This window comes from Gossypium arboreum, chromosome 9, assembly GCF_025698485.1.
Source record: "Gossypium arboreum isolate Shixiya-1 chromosome 9, ASM2569848v2, whole genome shotgun sequence".
NCBI classification, from domain to species: domain Eukaryota; kingdom Viridiplantae; phylum Streptophyta; class Magnoliopsida; order Malvales; family Malvaceae; genus Gossypium; species Gossypium arboreum.
Window position 1 is genome coordinate 79938595 of NC_069078.1, and position 20983 is coordinate 79959577.

The 20983-nt window shown below is 29.7% G+C and overlaps 2 protein-coding genes across 3 annotated transcripts; both read right to left on the minus strand.

The window, feature by feature from the left end:
- Positions 1 to 10: 10 nt before the first annotated feature.
- LOC108456873 (tropinone reductase homolog) lies at positions 11 to 2355 on the minus strand. 2 transcript variants are annotated; one of them, XM_053018740.1, is made up of 6 exons: positions 2042 to 2355; positions 1424 to 1615; positions 1126 to 1333; positions 770 to 986; positions 580 to 686; positions 11 to 495 (listed from the first exon to the last, which is right to left on the minus strand). In XM_053018740.1, exons 2-6 carry the CDS (start codon positions 1510 to 1512, stop codon positions 277 to 279), a joined length of 840 nt encoding a protein of 279 aa, XP_052874700.1. In that variant the 5' UTR covers positions 1513 to 1615; positions 2042 to 2355; the 3' UTR covers positions 11 to 276. The 2 variants fall into 2 exon arrangements, with proteins under 2 accessions (XP_052874700.1, XP_017611092.1); XM_017755603.2 differs by having other exon boundaries at positions 1726 to 2355.
- A 5603-nt stretch (positions 2356 to 7958) lies between these two features.
- Positions 7959 to 10633, minus strand: LOC108454811 (L-type lectin-domain containing receptor kinase IV.1-like). The gene has a single exon (XM_017753393.2). The coding sequence runs from the start codon at positions 10370 to 10372 to the stop codon at positions 8363 to 8365; it is 2010 nt and encodes a 669-aa protein (XP_017608882.1). The 5' UTR covers positions 10373 to 10633; the 3' UTR covers positions 7959 to 8362.
- Between the last annotated feature and the right edge of the window lie 10350 nt (positions 10634 to 20983).

A 20983-nucleotide genomic window follows, 5' to 3' on the forward strand; every position in this document is an offset into this window, starting at 1 on the left:
GGCATTGATATTCTTATCATCAAGCAGTATTAACCACTAATAATCCAATTTGGGTTCATCCAATCACTATGGACTTGTTCTTGTTGCTTAACCTTCCCTTATGGAAGCCTATAAGAGGATCACAAACGGTGACAATTTTCAACCCAGGAAGAGCCTAACTGTTCCAGTTAAGTTAAAACACTTGATCCACATGAGAAACTCTTCATCAAACCCCTATTGCATAGTTTTTTGCGCAAAGTTCATGTCTAAACATGCTCTACGCTTGATGGTAAGATTTCAAGAACTGAGTAAATTAAAGCTAAAGTTTTGAAATGGCCAACAGCCACCTGCAGTATACCCTCCATCCACAGAAATAACCTGTCCATTGATGTATGATGCAGCTGGAAGGCAAAGGAATGCCACCATTGATGAAATCTCTTCTGGTTCTCCTATCCTAGGCATTGCTGTTCCAGCTATTAGCCTGAGAAATTCCTCAACGAAAGGGGCGTCCGCCTCCTGAAATCGAAACAACACGGATCTTAAAACAAATCAAAACATCTCTATATTCCCCTCATTGAAGGTACGTTAGAGGTAATTTACTGGCTTTGTAATCGATGTTCTAACACCCCATGGTGAAACAGTATTGGTCCGAATGTTATCCTTTGCCCACTCACATGCCAAGTTCTTTGTAATCTGGTTAATTGCTCCTGAATACCAAACAACCATGGCTAATTTGTAAGAAACTGAAAGTTGGGTAACGGACATCTGTAGTCCTATATATGATACACACCTTTAGATGCTGAATAAGCTGATAATCGAGGTAGAGCCATTGAACCAGCAACAGAGGAGATAAACACAATACTTCCATTTCCTGATGCTTTAAGTAAAGGATATGCAAGTTGGCAAAGATGATAAGGAGCCTCAACGTTGGTATTCATCACGGTTGTGTAGTCTTCCAGGTTGTGGCCCTCGCAAGGCTTAATCACTGTGGTGCCTGCATTATTAACCTGTGGACAGAAACTTGCTTTCAATGAATCTCTTGAGTTCTTCCACTTCCCCACAAAAAGCTCAATAAAGGTGGTTGCTGATATAGTTTAGTTTAGCAGGCTTGGTAGAAAAAAGGGAAAAAAAAAAAAAAAAACTTACAAGGATGTTGAGTTTGCCATCAAAAACAGTTGAGACAGTTTCCATAAGCTTCTCTCTTTGCTGTCTATAAGAGAGATCACAAGCAGAACCACTCACTTTAAACCCTTTGCTCTGCCATTCTTGTAACCTTTCATGAAGTTCTGTCTGGTTTCTGGAACATGTATGAACTACTGCCCCTAGTGTTGCCAGTTCTTCCACAGTTGCATATCTGAAATACAATTGACCCATCATATTCAATGAAACTAAAATATAAAGAGCATAAAAAAAAAAAAAGAGAAATAAAAAATGGAGGTCGAACCCTATGCCTCTTGTTCCACCAGTGACAAGGGCAGCCATACCCTGAAGAGACCACCTTTGTTTCTTACAACCTGCTTCTGTTCCAGCCATGTTAAACACTGAAACTCTTTTCTCCCTTTTTCCCCTCCGGTTTCCCCCTTCAGTTTTTGAGCGAACTGAAACACTAACTACTGCCAGTTTTAAATAGCTTAACCTGAAACGTGGATAAATAGTAGTAGTTTAATAATATTAAAAGTTGATTGGGTATTGTCAACCCCATTGTTTACCAAAACAAAGAAAATTAGAATCCAGAAAAAGACAAACCAGAAAGATCGAAAATATCGAGCTAGCTACCAGCTTTATGTTAAATGGGTTTCAAAATTTTCTCCCTGGAAATCTAGCTAATGACTCTCTCTTTTTTAACTTGATTCCACAACAAGATTACTACTTATTGGGGCAAAAAGGCACTCTATTTAATGAGGAATTGATAAATAAAGATATGAGGTTTAGATGAAAAGTATATGACTATAAAATGGTTCAAGAATCTTTGACAATGGCTGAAAAAATCTGAAATCACATCTACAATGATATGATTCTTTTATTAGAAAAACATTTGTTAGTAAGGATCTGCAAAAGTAACCTATATTTGGATTGTTGGTGTAGAAAAATTTCAGAAAGGAGTAAAAATGGTTAGGAATTGGGAAAGGCTAGCATCTTTGACCCTGTCATTCATGGTAAAGCAAGTTCTAGAGCGAGCCAGCCTGCCCGCTGTGAAACCTAGCCAGCTACTGCCTACTAACGTATTTCCACACACAAATAACGCTCTTCTCTTTGCTTTTTTACACATAATGCACGAAGAAGATAACATATAATATTTTGAGTGGAACCGATATCATATGATATTAGACTACGCTAAATTAGCATCAACTCCCCTAACACTATATCTTACTTGTAGTCCCTGTAATATCAAAAGGGAGCAAACAAATCCCTTAACTACAACTTACAGCAATTAAGCCTTTGTGTTTTGGGTAAACTATACCACAGGTTAGACTAAAATAGCGTCGATCACTCTAAAATTTTTTAGTTATTTTTATTAAAATAATTGTTTGAATTAGTTATTGTCATAAAAAATTTTGTTAATCCAATAATGGATTAGTGATGTAACATTTCTTAATTTAATATGTTTATTTTTTATCAATCATATATATATATATTTGTTACATCCACGACGCAGCCAAGTAAAGGCTCATGGTGGCCATGGCTCCCCAAAGTTTAAATTTTTTTCAATTTAATCATTTGTAAATATATTATGGCCCTCTCAAAAATAAAAGTAGGCCCCCTAGTGTTTAAGATTTTTATAATTTTTTTCTTTATATATAAATTTTATAACCCTCCTAAAAATATGAGTATGCCTCTTTCAAAAATATTATTGCACATCTGATTTTAGCTTGCTCCCAAGATTAACATTTTGGCTCCATCACTGATTACATCACATGAGGATAATCAACATGACAAATTGACAAATTTTAACCGAAAATAATAATTTTAATGATTAGATTGAGATTTTAAAATATAAAAATAGGATAATTTAATTTTGTTAAAAGTATTAAGTACTAACAACATATTTATCCTTTCTAAAATGGAAGCAAATTGATGATGTGGTATGTAACTATTTGACAATGCCGATGTAGCTGGCGTGAACATAATAAAATTTTATTATTTTTGTATGATATGAAATATTAAAATATAAAATAATTGTAATAATATGTTAGCAAGTTAAAAGGATAACTTCTTTTTGTAATTTTTATTAGTCATTACTTTAAAAAGTAAATAATTAAAATAAAATTAAGAAAAAAAACACAATTACATTGAAATTAGAGAAAAAGAATCACGTGTCCCATTAAAAATTGAAACCTAAAAAAACGAAGTAGCCCTTTGATGTTTCACTCAGTTTGCTAGAAACGAAAAGGAAGGAAATTCTCCTTTTAGCATCGAAATTTGCTTTTGGAAATAGTTGAAACTCTAACCATTTTCCAAAGTTTTCAGAAATTCCCCTTTCATAAAGTTAAGCTCATGTTTTTTCTTTTTGGGTATCTTTCTTTTTCTTTCATGATTATCATTCATGTGTTCCTAAAAGAAAAACTCTATTGATGATGCAAAATAGTAATTTGATTCCTTTCCCTGTTTGATTGCTTTACAAAAAAAGAACCCATTGTTTTTTTTTTTTTTAATCTCAATTTCACCCTTAACAAAACATCTTGGTTAAATGGAGGAGGTTGAGCTAAAAAACGACAAGCACAAAAGAGAGAGACATACGCCCTTATCAAAGCAACAGTTTAGGAAATTGTGTCAAAAGCTTATTGCCCATTTCAAAACCTTAGGTTCTACATTCAAACACACAATTCCTCGCATTGAACACTTTGCAAATATGGACTGCCCGGCTATTATCGTGCTATAGTAGCGCCATTGGCCATTCCCTTACCTCCTATTCTGGCTGAATGTGTGCAAAATTTTATGCCCAATGTTGTTTTTCTAATTTTTTCCCAATAAAGAGTAAAAAAAAAAAAAGATTCTTTTAATTTACTGATATATTATTATAATCCATCATGATTCATTGAATGTATAATTATTTTATTATTTTTTTTAACAAGATAAAATCGTTTGAAATTTTTTATGAATGCTACCTTCAAAAACTTGTGAAAACACACACACACACACAAAGATGAAGCCCTTCCCTTCCAATTTTAACTACTTTCTGTTAAAGCAGTAGTAGTTAAGTCATGGGATGTGTCCCTAATTTTAGTGAGTTGTAATGGGATGTGTCATTAATTTTAAGGGTAGTGGTTTGTTATGGGATGTAAATTTATATGAGGCGTTCAGTTGGTTTTAGAAATTATCGATTTGTTCAATTTAGCTTCCTTTTATCTTTTGTTTTCTTTTATTATCTTTTTCTTGTTCTACACTTTTATAGATGAACTTTTTAGACTTTAATATTTACTTAAATTAGATTTTCAAAATAATGTTTTGAGTATTTTCATTAATCAGGTTTGTTACATCCTCTTAAATTTGCATACAAAATTTTAATTGAAAATACTTGAAAGGACTCGTAAGTGTATAGCTACTCCAAATAAAACTTATAGTTAATTTACACTGTCGAACTCAAATACACTCGTTAAGCAAGTAAAAATAAACAAGTGTAGTCAATTGAGTCTTAGCTCAAATAGTAAGGGCATTGTTGCCAATGCAGGAAGACGTGAGTTTGACTGCGCTGAAGCACATTATCTTCCTATTTATGAGTTAGGAGGGGTTATAGGTAGTTTTAAGCATTGTATAAAAAAAGACATATATAATAAGAACCTATAATAAGATTGTTAAAAAAAAAAATAGACGAGTGTACATTTTCTATTGTAAGAAAAAATGTATCATATGAAATGTTGTTTGAACGAAATCAAATTGATAAGTCAATTTGGTTAAATTGAAAATTGATTTGAGTTTCAGTTTAGGATGAGGCAAAAAAGAAACAATTGATCCTCGAATCAATATGGACTGATTGAATTAGCCTAAAAACTGGTTGATTTAGATTTTATAATTTTATAAAATTTATGAAATTTTTAATAATTTATTTGATTTGAACTGGACATGCCATATGAAATTATAATGTAATTATATTTTATTAATATAAAAAAATTAACACAAATTTAGAATACAAGATTACCAATTCAAAGTAATCTTTGTGAACCAAATTTAAAAGAGAATATATAACTTGCATTCAGGGGCGAAGCCAGAATAAATATTTAGGGGGGCCAGATAAAATTTTAATTTTTTATAGTTTATATCTTTATAATTTGTAAAAGATTAAATCGAATTTTTATAATTTTAGGGAGGCCAAAATACAAATTTATCTTTATTAATTTAAAATTTTAAAAATTTTAAGGACCAAAAAATAAATTTACATTTTAAGGGGGCGGGGCCCATGCCAGCCCCCTGACTTCGCCAGCAAAATAGTGTCACAGTGCTCAATTTTAAATGCATTCAAATTTTATTAATTTCTCTAATTTAATTAAATTACTTAATTATAATTATAATTTTGAAAAGAACAAAAACAAACAGGTTTTTTTTTTATAATTTAAATCATTTTAACTTTTCTTTTCAAATTCTAATAGTATTTTATTTATTTATAAGGGTTTTACTTTTATAGTTTCTTTTATAATGCAGCCCTTTTTAAAAAAAAAATTAATCCTTTTTAAGTGGATTTTAATCAAATACCAAAATCATGCTTTTCAATTATTAGTTTTAGGGTTTTTATCCTTTTCAAAATTTTGATTATGTATTCTTATAAATCTTTCAAATTTCAGTTAAATTTCTTTTTTTTTTGTGTTTGTTTATGATTCTTTTTCAAAATTTTAATTATATTTAAGTAATTTAATTAAATTAGAGATTTTTTGACAAAATTAAATTAGAGAAGTTATTAAATATGAACGAGTGTATAATAATATTTGAATATATTTAAAATTGAAGATATGACACTATTTTTTTTCCTAAAATTATAAATTATCATCTCAATATAAGATATCCTCAATATAAAATAACTTAAAAAAATAAAGTTAGCAATTGAGTTTACTCTTGTCAGCTTAGGTTTGAGCAGGAATTAGGTTTGAGCATACTCAAGCACATTTTATCTTTAAGGTTTTGGGCTTCCAAGTTTGATTCTGACTTTTGGGGCTGGGTTAGACTTTCTTTAATTCATAGAATCATGAAAAAACTCATGTTGCATATGTGGGATAGTAGAGATATTACAAATTAAACTCAACAAGCTTTGAGCGAAAAATGGAAATAAAATAAATTTTGAGTATTGTTGGTGGGGAAGAAAAACGAGAGGAAAGAAAATATGAGAGAATGATAATTTTTCATCTAAGGCATAAAAATTAATTTTTTTAAATTAGAATAATAAGAGAAGAGAAAAAGTTAGAAATGTGCATCTTAGTTTAAAATTATGTACTTTTCAAATGTTTTATTTTATTTCTTTATATTTTTCAACCCTACCAAGCAATGGACGGAAATTTTTTATTTTTTATTTTCCATTTTCCTATCTCTACTAAACACATCTATAGAAAGAAAAATTATGTTTTCTAGTCTTTTATTTTCTATATCTTCAAATTTATATTCTTCTAATTTTCTTCACTCTAACAAAATTAGGGATCAAAATCAGGGGAACTTGAATCATGACCAATCTTTTTCTAGTGCAACTTGCGAAGTATGAAAATACATCCCATATACTATTTATCAGAAAATACACAGCTGCACAGCAGACTTTGCGTCCATTGTAATACACACCCCACTTGTAAAGAAACTTCTATGCTTTATATAAGTTTTGTCACCAATTTTCAAATACCATGCACTTAGATCAACCTCTTGGCCAACCTACTTTCAAACTTCCCTTCTAGAAGGTAAATTTTGACAACCTTCATCTAATATCCTCCAAATTGGTCAAATTTTGATCTTGGTCTCTTTACTATATTCAACTTTGCAATTCAATCCATGTAATTTTGATCCTTTGTTTTGTCGTCCGTTAATTCAAATACTTAACTCCATTAATTTTTTTGATAACATTATTGATGTGAATTTTTAAAAAAAATATTTTTTAATTGAAACAATTGAGGTGTTAACTATTTGAGCTAATTAATGAAGTAATTAAAGTAGAATAATGAAATTACACCAAAATAAGATATAAAGCCTAAATTTTAAATTTAAGCATAGTTCAAGGATAAAAAACTATAATTTAACCAAAATACTAAACATGTGAATCATGGTCAACTTGGAAATTGGGGGAAGAAAGAAAAAGATGGTCACGTGGGATTTGAAGTCAGCAATTTTTTTTTTTAGATTAGTGATGTGTTTGTTTTGAGTGAGAAGGTAAGGTTAATTAATATAATGATGATATTAAAATTAGCGGTGAAATGTGCGTTTAAATTTAAACTTAATTATAACCGTGTGGTGAGATTATTAAAGACATTACATTAAAATTTATATATAATAAAAATTAAATTATTTTATTTTTATGAAATTACTAAAAACATGATAAATTATAATTTTATTTAATAAAATAATATATATCAAAATATTTTTATAAATATATTAATTAACTGTTTTACAACCATTTTAAATTATTTATTATATTGAATGATAAATAATTAGTTATAGTTAACCAATTTTTATAACAATACTAAGTAGTATTTCAACAAATAAAAGCATAATATATGTATTTGAGGAATAAAAAAAAAACACTATACTTGAATCATATGGAGTAATAAAATATACTAAAAGAATTTGATATTAAATAATATTTATATTTAAAACAATATTATAATAATAGAGTTAAAATGGTGGAAGGGGGTAAAATAGAGATTATCCCCTTCATTGGAGCTCCGTTTGCTCCATTGGAAGCCTAAAGCTCCAGCCAAAATTTTTATATCAGTGGGGGTAATCTTCCTCCACTGGGGTGTCCCAAAGAGCCAATCAAAAATAAAAATAGGGTGCGATGAATCATAATATATCACTTATGAAAAAAATTAAAAAATGTATTGATTCACTGACAGCAAATAACAACAAGATATTTAACAAATTTAACATCATTACTGGTATTGAGAGAGTGTTGAAAAATGAAAATTGAAATTAGGATCCACAGCAGACATTTTGGACTAGGTAGTAGCATGCTCCGAAATTAGGTGGATGCTGGTGAGGTTCACATTTGACAATTGCAGAACATTTCGAGCAACCCCACACACCTCACCTGTCTGTCTGGCGGCCATGGGCGATGAACAGCCTTCCTTTTGGCAACATCCAAGAGCAAATAACACAAAATTCCAGGTTCACAAGTATTATACTAATAATATTTTAAAGTAAGTAACCTTTACGCAAAGTAATGGATTACAACTTATTAACACTGAGAAAAAATTTACAATCATCGACCTCCAGAAAGTAAAGAATCTGCAACAGAACAATGGGAGAATCCTTTGCAAACGGAAGATGAATACGACATAACATAATCATCAAACCCTTGTCGATGTCCAAATGTTAGTCCACTGGAAGTGAGACTGAGTGATGACATTTCTGGAAATGGAACATCCCCTTCTAAAAACTGAAGGACTTGGCGCATGGTTGGCCTTGCTTCAGGTTCTGAGTGAGAGCAGAGCAACCCAAGTTTTAAAACCAACTCAACTTCCTCTGCCTCATAATCTGAACCCAGACTCGGATCTTTGGCCTCCATAATATCACCTTTGGACCAACATGAATACACCCAATCTACCAAGATTACATCTTCTATCGGAGATTTTGCCTCTATTGGCCTTCTTCCACACGCAACTTCAAGCAAAAATGCCCCGAAAGCAAACACATCTGTGGACGGCGTGGCTTTCCCGGTTCGAGTATGCTCGGGAGCCAAATAACCAACAGTTCCCACAACGTGAGTTGTTTGGGGATCCGTTCCATGGTCATATAATCTAGCAAGCCCAAAATCTCCTAATCTTCCATTTAGTTCGCCATCCAGTAAAACATTGCTGGCTTTAACATCTCTATGAACCACAACTTGCTCCCATTCTCCATGTAAATAGAACAATCCTGATGCTATACCTTTGATGACTCTGAATCTTTGTCTCCAATTTAGGGTGACTTGTGGCTGGTCATGCAAATACTTATCAAGACTTCCATTAGGCATGTAGTCATAGACCAAAAGCAGCTCACCTTTGCGCCGGCAATATCCCAAGAGTTGGACTAAATTCCGGTGTCGGAGACGACCAATACTCACAATTTCTGCTACAAATTCCCTCATCCCTTGCCTTGATTCATGCGAGACTCTTTTCACTGCAACCTCAAGTTTATTGCTTGGAAGAACTCCTCTGTAGACCCTTCCAAATCCACCAGCACCCAATAATTCCTTGTCTTTGAATCCTTTTGTAGCAATATATAGATCTTTAAACTTGAATCTATGAGGCCCATACTCAAGCTCCCAATCTTCAACTACATCAGCAAACTTCCTTTTCCTCCTTACCAAATAAGCAGCACCAGAAACTCCTGCCAAAGCCAAGCTCACCAAAATCAAAGGCAACCCAATTGTCAAAACTTTCGGCTTTTTCTTTGGTCCTAACCGAGGAAGCTTGGGAAGTTGAGACAGGGTAAGCTCTTCTGCCTGACCATTAACCTTAAAGCTCCAGCCCAAAACATAATGAGATGTGAGGACCGAACCAGTTGACGATGAAAAACCAACATACATCTCACGGTTAACAATTGAAGACAGATCACGAGACAAGGATAAAAGTGGGGTGTCGGGTTTAGGAACCTTAAATGGAGCTAAAGTGACATCCATTCTCTTCTCTAGACCATGATATTCGACCCAAACTTGCATCTGTTTACCACTGATCAAGGTCAGGTTTTTAAAGTCATGGCTGTCGTCCTCATAATATCCAGCCGGAAAAGAAGTAGCAGACTTCAACCCATTAATGTCAATCCCAACGTGATTGTCATTGATATCACCGAACTCCTTACTTTGTATGGTGTCGAGTTCTACAGCAACAACATGGTTTGTATCATTGCCATTGTTGGACTCATTGAACAGTCCGAGATACTGACTTGGAAGAGATCCGGGGAGGCCTTTGGTTGGTGCAATCACGAAAGCGATTCCATGGCCGCTGAGAGTTGGATACTCGGGAAGTATGGCGAAGACAAAGGTGGAAGAGAAGGAAAAAACAGAACCGTTGGTAGAGTTCTTGAAATCAACGAGGTGAGGGTAGAAAGCATTACCTTTTTGTTGCATGGTTTTATTGGTGAGCTTTAGGAGTCCATTGGAAGTGAGTTCTGCTATGCCATCAAGGTTTAGATTAGCCGACCGGAATCCGTTGTAGATGAAACTAACATCCTCGGCAGCTGCAAAGCTAATCAGAAGAAGAGTCAGCAGAATCGAGAATCTGAAACACATGGCCAATGTCTGCTAACACTGTCGTCTTTGTCCTCTGTTCTTCTTTTTATTTTATATTCTCCAACATATAACACAGCTTTAGATTAGTACGAAATTTCAAAGAAGCTCTCGCCCATGCCATAGAAAACCCTCACCGGTATGATGAATCATTTTCTTAAATAAATATATATTTTTGTGATAACTCATATTTAACAGAGATGGCAACGAGAAATTGACTTTTAATAGAGATGGCAACGAGAGATTGGTCAGCGATGCTGGTTTCCCCTCGATTTTTTTTTTCATCCGATTTTGATTTTAGTTAATCTTTTAGGGTAATTTCACAGTTGGTCACGGAACTTTCTTAAATTTTCACTTTTGGCCTGAAAATAAAACAAAATTTCAAATGGGTACTGCTGTTAACAGTCATTTTTATTTTAGTCATCTAACTTTAATAAGTCTTCATTTTGGTCACCCACGTTAATTCAATGTTACTGTACACTCATTTTACTCATCCAACTTTAATAAGTTTTCATTGTATTCACTCATTTACTTTGTAAAAATTAATTTTATTTTCCCTCAAAAACCCAAGGAAATTAAAAAACAAAATAGTTTTTTCCTATAAAAACTCAAATAATTCAAAGTAAAAAAATTTTTATTGCGAAAAATTAATCTTAAAGAAATAAAGGAAATTAAAAGATAAAATATTTTTTCCTTCTAAAATCCAAATTTTTCTATAAAACCCATGTAATTCCGATAAAACACCGTTATTTCCTTTTATTGGGAAAAATTAAAATTAATTCTATAAAAGAAAAAAAAAGACAACTAATTTATAAATAGATAAAATGGGTGATTAAAATGAAAAGTTATTAAAGTTGGGCAACTAAAATTGGTGTACAATAACATTGAATTAACTAAGGGTAACCAAAATTAAAACTTATTAAAATTGGGTGACTAAAATGAAAATGGATGTTAATGATAGTGCTCAATTTGCAATTTTTATTTTAGTGCCAAAAATAAAAAAAAACTATAAAAATTGAGTGATCAACTATATAGTTTACCCAAAAATTTAAAACTCAAATCTAATTCTAAGAAAATTAAAACTTTCAACTTGACTTGCCGCGTAACTTTTTATATTATACTATAAATTCTATTACGCGCGTATGGAAATCAGGTATTTAAAATACATGAGTGTGTTTATAAATAACATACAATAAATAAGTTTAAACTATACTTTGCAAATGTTGTGAATTTAATCCGTATACTTTTATTTGGTCACAGTCACTGTACTTTTCAAATTTCAAAATATCAATCCTCACTAAACAGTAATTGTTAAATTTATTAAGTAAAGTTCTACTATTTTTAAAATCTGATGGGCTAAGCATATTACCGTATGTGTACTATCATCATATGTCAACTTATTATTTCCATATATTGCTCACTAAAAGTTCAGTTAGTAGATTAACAACTGTCAATTGCATCAGGACTGAAATTTCAAAATTCGAAAAGTAAAGGTATTTAAAACAATCCAATTAGAAAAAATTGACTAAATCTATAAACGTATGCATAGTACAAGACTAGCAATTGACTTTAATCAATCGAATTTAATTACTATTATTTGGGTTGGGACTAAAATTTCAAATTTTGAAAAGTACAGAGGCTAAAAGTGATCAATTCAAAAAGTATATGGGCTAAAATTGATCAAATAAAAGTACAAAGACTAAATCTACAACTTTCGCAAAGTAGAAGAACTAATAGCATAATTTAATTTATAAATACTGAAATGTAAGATTTAAAACTCATAACAATAATATACATGCAATGAATACCAAATGTTACTTTTGTTGAAATGGCAGCTAGGGAGGATGTATGTATGGCCTTTTGGGTTTAAATCCTATTTGAAGCATGATTTTTTCTTGACTTTATATAAAAGGGTATAATACAATTTAAATATTAATATCATTTTAAAGTAAAACTTTCATTTAATGCTAAAATCAATGTTATATTGATGTAAATAACATGAGTTTAAATCTCATCACATGCTTATTTTTATTGACATTTTTAAACTATAAAATAATATAATTTATTTTAATTACAAAAGATCTTTTCATGATTTTCTAACTAAGTTGGTGTCTGATTAACATGTGACATTAACTTAATCAGAGCTTAAATAATAATATAGATTATAAAAATTAAATAAAACAAATATTCTTACTTCAAAATTTTATAAAACTAAAAGTATTTAATTAAAATAATTAAAAAATAACATCAAAGGCGGAGTCAAAAAATTTTGAGAGGATTAGGAATATAGTTATATATTTTTATGATAACAAAAGTAAAATTTGATCATTTTAATAACTTATATTTTGTAATTTTAAAAGATTAAATCAATTGTAAAAATTTTCATATTAGGAATCACGAGAGCCCCTTGACTCTGCCCTAAACATCATAATTCTACTAAAAGTTTTGCAAAAAAAAAATAAATAAAGATAGTTGGAAATTAAAAAAATTAAAAACCTTTTTTAGAAAACTAAACTTTGAAAATTTTAAATAAAAATTACTCCTCTATCTCAGAACCCGATTTTGAAAACAAAATAAACATAAAAAAAATTGATGTGAGATCAAAATCAACCAGATTGGGATTATTTTAGAGTATCGTGTGGTAAAGAGGGTGGGGACAGGATCGCTGGATTCGATGCCAGTTCGTCGACGAAATTCTTGGGGACCCACGTGCCTTGAATTTTCAAAGGTAAGAGCTTTAGGTCAACCCTTTTGCTGCTTGCTTGCCTTTCTTTTTTTAAGGGGTTAATAAATAAATTCATACTCCCAATTGACTAAACAAATTAAAATTCCGAATCCAATCTTAACATTTCGTATTGATGGCTGAATTTATTTTTTCTAATTTGATTGCTACCTGCACCCTAAACAATAATACCTTATTCATCCCTTCAACTCTTTTAATACCTTTAATTTCTATTACATGACTTGCCCAAATTTTGCCACCAATTTTTCTATATGCTAAACTATTTCAATTTCATTTTCACCACTCAAAAAAATTTACAAAATATTTTTATTTTAATTACCTATGTGGTAAATGTTTAATGGGACCACACAAGTAAATTTATGTCCACATCGTGTTTACATTTTTATTTTGCTCGCTCAACTTTTAGGTCACTTTCATTTTAATCGCCTAAAATAAATCATTTTTTAAGTATTGGTATGTGAAAAATTGAAAATTGTAATTATGGTGCTCCAACTATACCTAATTTAGTAGGACCTATTAATTACAATAGTTATCCAAAAACATGTCACGCTTATGTAATTATAAGCAATTACATCCAAATCTAATTACTATGTGGCTTTCCAAACACTACTTATATAAAAATTTCTATTCTTTAATAGTGTCAACCGATATGTTACTATAATATCGAAATTAATATCCTCCTATAATTTTATTTTATGTTTCTAAATTATCTTTAACGGAATCAACTCAAATAATTCATATTTATCATTGTTTAGAAACTTCAAATTTCTTTTGATTATATAATCTTGAATCTTTCATGTTAAGTTAAAAGTAAGGAAAATTCTTATAAATAATTAAATTAATTGTTTGTTCTTTGTTTAGGTAAAGAAATGATGGAGAAAATCCTTGCAACTAACTGTTTTTAACTTAGCATGGAAGATTCAAGATTATATAATAAAAAAATTGAATTTTATCGACAATTATTAAATATGAATTATTTGAGTTTATTTCATTAAAGTTAATTTGGAAACATAAAATAAAATTTTAAATTTTAAGTGATTAAACTAATTAATTAATTTCAATATTATAGTAAAAATCAATTTTAAGTGATTAAATTAGCCTTTGGAAAAAAAAGAGGAAGATTTATAACTATTTGAGATCCCTCTAGAGGAAGTTCTAGAATTCCTTGAAGCAGACAAAGAGAGGAATATTTGTATCCCTCCGTTTTTTCATGTAACTTAGCTTAGTAATGTCTTTTCTATTCACCAAAAAAAAAAAATTCAACAAATGATTTAATTGATCTTGATGTTTTGAAATTTAAAAGTTCAAGATTGAAAAAAATTAGAATTTTTAGTAAAGGGATAAACAAATGCAATTTGGTAAAATTTTAATGCACTATTTTTGTTTATACTACTTTTTCACTTTAATCTTTAGGTTTTTTTTTTACAGATCAATATAAAAAAAAAGATTTTTTTTCAAAAATGAAACGGCCTAGAAGTTGGGTGGCCAAAATGAAAATGTAAACATGATGTAGCATATACAATCAACCACCATTAGAGATTTAATGCTTAGGTGACTAAAATAAAAGCCTTCTCTAACAACGGTGATGAAATTGCAAGAAAATATTTTTAGGTACCAAAATGAAAGCACTTTAAATATTAGGTGACCAATTAAATAGTTTACCCTTTAGTTTATTCCAACTGTCTTATCTTAGTTATTGCGTTATTAAAAATTACAATAATTGACTGACACATGTTCTTATAAATGAAAATTTTATAAAATTTTCAATAATTGAATTTTAAAAATGTAATGGTTACGTAGAATGAAAAAGGATTCAATATGATATTAAGGAAGTTAGTATGACTTTTCTGCATCTTGAATTTTAAGAGGCTGCTTGAGCTGATTATTTAGTTATTCGCCGTTTAATTATTCGAGGTTACGTCGTAGATTCTTTTATACCCTCCAATTTTATAAAAATAAAAATAAAAATTTAGTCCTTCATTTTTTTTAGTCTTTAAATTTTCATTATTTATTAAATTATTTTAAAATGGATAAAAAAGTTGAGATATATTAATTTTATTAACGTGGCATCTACGTGTATGTCACATCAACAATTAATTTTTTAAAATTATTTTTTATATTTTAATCTTTTTTTGAAGTTTATATTTTTGAATTTTTAGATATTTAAAATAAGTAATTGTTCACATGGCGTCCACATGGGACTTATTAGCATCGTTAATTTTTCTATTGATTTTGAAGTGACTTGACAAATAATTAAATTAAAGATTAAAAGAGACGAAAATTTAAATAAAATACTAAAATAACTTCTTCTTTACAAATTTAAAAGATGAAATAAATCGTTATGAAAAAAATAATATAAGTGTTACAAGATAATATTTCAACTGTTGCTTAGCCTAGAATGATTATTTTGTAATCTACTCCTCTCTTTTCTAATAATAGAAAACAAAGATAATAGATGAAATAATATAAAAAAATTATACCCAAATTTTAAAGTGTAACCTTCCATGAATATAGAATTTGTATCATATAAATTCAATTAACTTAAATAATTTAAATTAATTCATTTTATTGCTAATTCCATATCAAATTAAATAAAGGTATTTTAGGTATTTTAAATTATTAATTAATTAGTTAATTCTTATATTATTTTTAGTAATAGTTTTTAATAGTTATTTATTTTATAGGAATTACATTTTACAATGTTATTGTACAAACATTTTATTATTTCTTGATCGTTTTATTGATTTTTGTTATTTCTTTATCCCGACTGAGACACATGACAATACGAGATGCGATTTGAGAGGCTTTTGCAAACAACTGCTGATTGGTACCACCCGACTGATCATAGGATGATCAGCCATTTGCACATTTAACACATCCATCCAGCCACCTGCTTTTAGTGGACCCTCCATTAATTCAGTTGCTATTAACTACATGCTCCTATCCTTAGAAGTGAATCACTAAAGGACTACTAAGATATAATGATCTTGTGCTACCTCAACAAAAAGAATGTCAGAACGGAACCCCACTTGATTACAATTGACATATAACAGACCAACCACCTAGCCAACCACATGGTTGGGCCGCCGTCACAGTTGTTGATGACATGGCTCTACCAAGCAATGGGACATTTTCCTTATATATAACCCTAATACACGACATTAAAGAGATCTTTTTCTCCCATAAATGTTTAAACAAATTAATATTATATAAAAATAATTTAATATACTTTCATAATTATTTTATTTTTATGACAAATGACACCTCTCATGACACATCCGTAATTAGTAGTTAAATTATTATTACTCTTTACTAAACTATTTATGAGTTAAGTTTGTAATTAATGTTGAACAATTTTTCAAAATAAAAATAGAAATACATGAAAGCAAATGGAAGCTTACCATCAACACTTCGTAGTAGGTGTTCCCCGCCCCCCCTCCTTTTATTTTTTTAACAATTTTCTAAATTATTTTAACATATTACCTTAAATTTTCTAAATTATTTTAACATATTACCTTAAACACTTTGATAAATGAAAAGATTTAAAATTATTTAAAATATTATTTTAACATTATCAATATTTTGAAGTAATATTTTTAAATTAAATTAAATTATTTAAAAATAAAACTTTTAAAAAACATATTTAAAACAACTTTAATTTTTAAAAATTATTAGAAATTTTACTTAAATGTTTAAAAGTGATTAAATCATGTTAAAAGCATACTACAATTTGCTATTTTTCAATTTATTTAAAACTATTTATATTTATAATTTTTTAATAAAATAGTTTTTTCAAAAACTAATTTAAATTTATATTATTTATACAAATATTTTAATTTTTAAAGAAAAATAGAATTAATATATATTTAAAATATTAATATAAAAATTACAAAATGATTGATTGATATACATGGTATACAAACTTTTTTTTAATTTTTACATCATACATATTTTCATCAATATCATCATGAACCCATTGAAATATTGTACTAGTTCTCAATCTATTTTCATCTAAATCATCTAAGTTTTGATCCGAAAAAGGTACACTTTCATTTCTTGGTTAATTATCATCTTTAAAATTACCACCCATATCAAATAAGTCCCTAGATAAGTTGCAGAGGATAGCATAACAATTTTTATCAATGAGATCCTTAGATTAAAAGACTTATTTTACTTGAGACGAAAAAAAACGTACGATTCATCAAGTACATGCTGTCCGATGTGAATTAATTGCGAGAAGTTGACACTTGTAAAACCAAACTGATCTTAGTAGTTACGTTTGCCCAATCACAGTTGAATAACACAACCTTCTACTTCCCATAATAATCTAACTTAATATTTCCTTCCACAGGTTTACTATCCCTTACACTAGAATAACTTGTAGTTCTAGAAGTAATAACTACTCCACAAATTTGTTTTATCCTAAATCTTTCACTAGATTTTGAGTGGAATTGAAATCCATTGATTACATATGTACGGTTGAGTAATTTTCTATATATCTCATTAAAGAAAATATTCGGGTATTTATACATACTATTACTGTTCATGATTTGACTCTATTGTTCATTGACTTAACCCCGATATTCATAGGACTGACATTCCGAGTAGGCCTCGAGCATGCTGGACACGTGTATCATTCTAGGTCGACTAATGAACCTTGCAACCCACCACATACGAACTCCTTGGGTACATGTGAATTGAGATTGCGAACTCTGCTTGACTTGTGCAAGTTGATTCTACGAGTTCCCCTAACTGTCCTCTCACTGTATGTCTCGCACACATCCATCTGGTGGAGCCGATTCGGGTTGCTGGTAGGCTACTCGGATCTTATCTAGGTTTCGGGTTAGCGGTCATTGGTGTAACTGTAACAGCCAAATTTTTCAATGGTGTCGGAAACAGTGATTCGAGATCACTAAATCCGACGAGTAAGTTTAGAAATTTTAACAAATAATAATTATAGGCCAAGCGCAAACTTAAAAGAATTATTTTTAATTAGTGAATTTTACGATTTTAAAAGAATTGATCAGGTAAATTTGGTTGAAAACGAGGTATCGAGACCTCGGATTTATAAACCGAGCCATAAATATTTTTATAAATATTTATGGAGTGTTATTAAGTTAGTATTAAAGTTTCGTTAGAAAATTTTAACGTTTGGTTAGTCAATTAATTAAAAAATACTAAATTAAAAATAGTGCGAAATTTATTAAATTGTGATTAAATAGTTTAAGTGATTAAAAAGGAGGGATTTAAAAGGAAATTGGACCCAAATTGTATGGGCTGGACGGTTGGGCAAGAAAATCAGCAAAAAAGACAAGGAGAAACAAGGGCAAAATGAGAAATTTTGCAAATTAAACATATAAAACAAGACAAATTTGAAAAATCTAGAGATATCATCATTTTTCTTCAGAAAAAACACCATGGGAGGTCTAAAAGCTGCTGGTTTTTCATACTTTGACATATGTGAGTTCAATTCTTGCCCTTTTCTTTGAGAATTTTATGTTTTTGTGACTTTTACAATTAGGTCCAAGTGTTTAATTCATTAGTTTTTGATTTTATGAACAAAATTAAAAGCTATCATTGATAAGTGTTAGCTGTTTATGATGAAATAAAATGAATTTGAAGCTTTGATTTTGTTTTTTGATGATTTTATCAAGTAATTTCAATAGAAATTGATTTTAGGACCTAATTGTGAAAAAGTTGTGAATTAAGGTTTAGTGTTAAAATTCTGATTTTCAAAGGTTGTGTAATAGTTTAGAATGATGGAATAAAATGTTAATTGAGAAAAATTAGCTTAATAGATGGGCTAATTGAGCAAGGACTGAATTGTATGACCTGTGAAATTTAGAGGAAAAATGGTAATAAACATCTTGAACTAAAACAATATTGGACAGCAGCAGTAGACTAACTTTGAAAAATCACCATAAATTGTAGAAATTGAATTAGAAGATGAATAAAATATTAAATTAAAGCTTATTGAGTCTAGTTTTTCATAGAAGAAACGGTGTAAGCAATGGAATTGTAAATTATGAGATATAATGAATTTTGTGAGACAAGGTTAGAATGAATTCGGGTTCTCCTGTTTTGACTTTGGAAAATCACTAAAAATTGGAGAAAATTAATTAGAGTCTCAAATTTATATGCTTAGAATTCTTAATGAGTCTATTTTCAATAGAAATCAATGGGAACATTATCCGAGTTTTTTACTGTGATATAATTAATTTTTAGTGAAGAGAGGTCAGAACTGTGGATAGTGAAATAGGGGAAACTTAAATGAATAAACTGTACTAATTGGCTAAACCAAAAATTCTGAAATTTTATGGTGGAATGATATGTGAGTCTAGTTTCAGGAAAAATTTACGGATCTTAATTTTGAGCTCTGTAGCTCGAATTATAAATAATTGAGTGACTATGACTCGTGTGAACAGCTTGATGTGAGCATTAATAAGTAAATTGTGAAATCGTACTTACAAGAATGTTATATACATTAAGGATGTGGAATGGAGAGGAGGAGGAGGAAAATATATATGAATATTCAGTTAGCATGGCTAATTTGCATGTTTTAAGCTCATGGACTAAATTGAATAAAAGTAAAACTTTAGGGGTAATTTTGTAAAATGTCAAAAATGACTAAATTGAAGGAATAAATTGTTTTATTATCTAAATTAATAAATTGAATGAAATTATCAATTTAAGATTGGGTGAAATTTGGGAAAATGATAAATTACCAATATGCCCCTAAATCTTGGTATTTCTACAATTTAGTCAGGTAGGTTCGGATACCCTGAATGAGCATGTAAATATAACAATTTAAGTATTTTATCGTATTTTATATGATATTTTGAATTGAATATATGAAAATGATGTTACATGAAACATGAAACATGAATACTAAATAATATAAATTAATTGAAATTATTCTGAAAATTTCGGTAATGCCTCGTATCCTATCCCAGTCTCAGGTACGGGTATGGGGTATTACAGTAACACCCCTACCCATATTCCGAGCCTAGAATAGGGTACGAGGCATTACCAAACTTAATATGATCAATCATGTAAAAAAAAATCAGCCAAATTTTTTTTTCTAAATTAAAAACTTTCATACATATGTTTAACGTCCCTTATATGGGCCTATGGGGCCCAAAACATACATTCAGGGTGGTTTGGGACCAAACCGTAAACATATCAAACTTTTGCAACACTTAGAAAATTTCCACACTTTGGAGAGTCACACGCTCGTGTTTTCAACCCGTGTAACTCTCTGTTTACAATTTCATCACCCTTGTCAATCGTACACTTCATATAAATAACAAGAAACGTGTATGGGCTTAATTCTCATTCAATTTCTCATATATATACACAATTTCACGTTATGTAATCATACAACATATATCACCATATCTCGTAATCTAAATATATTTTCATAACAACTTATCTTGATTTCGACTATTTCATATTTAAGCTTAAATAACCAAAGTATTTGAAATATCATCTTTATGCAAATAGTAAACATGAGGTATATAATTCTATAATTATGAATAAACACATTTATCAAACATTTTCCATATTCATATATCAATGTCTCATGTCTCCATATATCAATAACCGTCATTTTCATGAATTCCGAGTTCAATTTCATAATTATTTGTCTCGTGTTCAATTTATTCCATATCGAAATTTTATTCATTAAAATATTTGAATTATCAATATATATGGACAGTACATTCAAGATGAACAATTATATAATCACAAATGAATTCATTTATCAACCAAGTTCTATACTCGTATCTTATAAACTCGTACTTCCTTGTATCACATAATTCCATGTAACACTTACCAAACTTTGTCAAATTAATGAACGTCTTACGAAATTG

Coding starts and splice junctions, on each gene's coding strand:
- LOC108456873 (XM_053018740.1), bottom strand. CDS start 1,512: ATGGCTGGAACAGAAGCAGGTTGTAAGAAACAAAGGTGGTCTCTTCAG. Junction 987..1,125: donor ATGGCAAACTCAACATCCTT/GTAAGTTTTTTT, acceptor TTCTGTCCACAG/GTTAATAATGCAGGCACCAC. Junction 496..579: donor GAACATCGATTACAAAGCCA/GTAAATTACCTC, acceptor TTTCGATTTCAG/GAGGCGGACGCCCCTTTCGT.
- LOC108454811 (XM_017753393.2), bottom strand. CDS start 10,372: ATGTGTTTCAGATTCTCGATTCTGCTGACTCTTCTTCTGATTAGCTTT.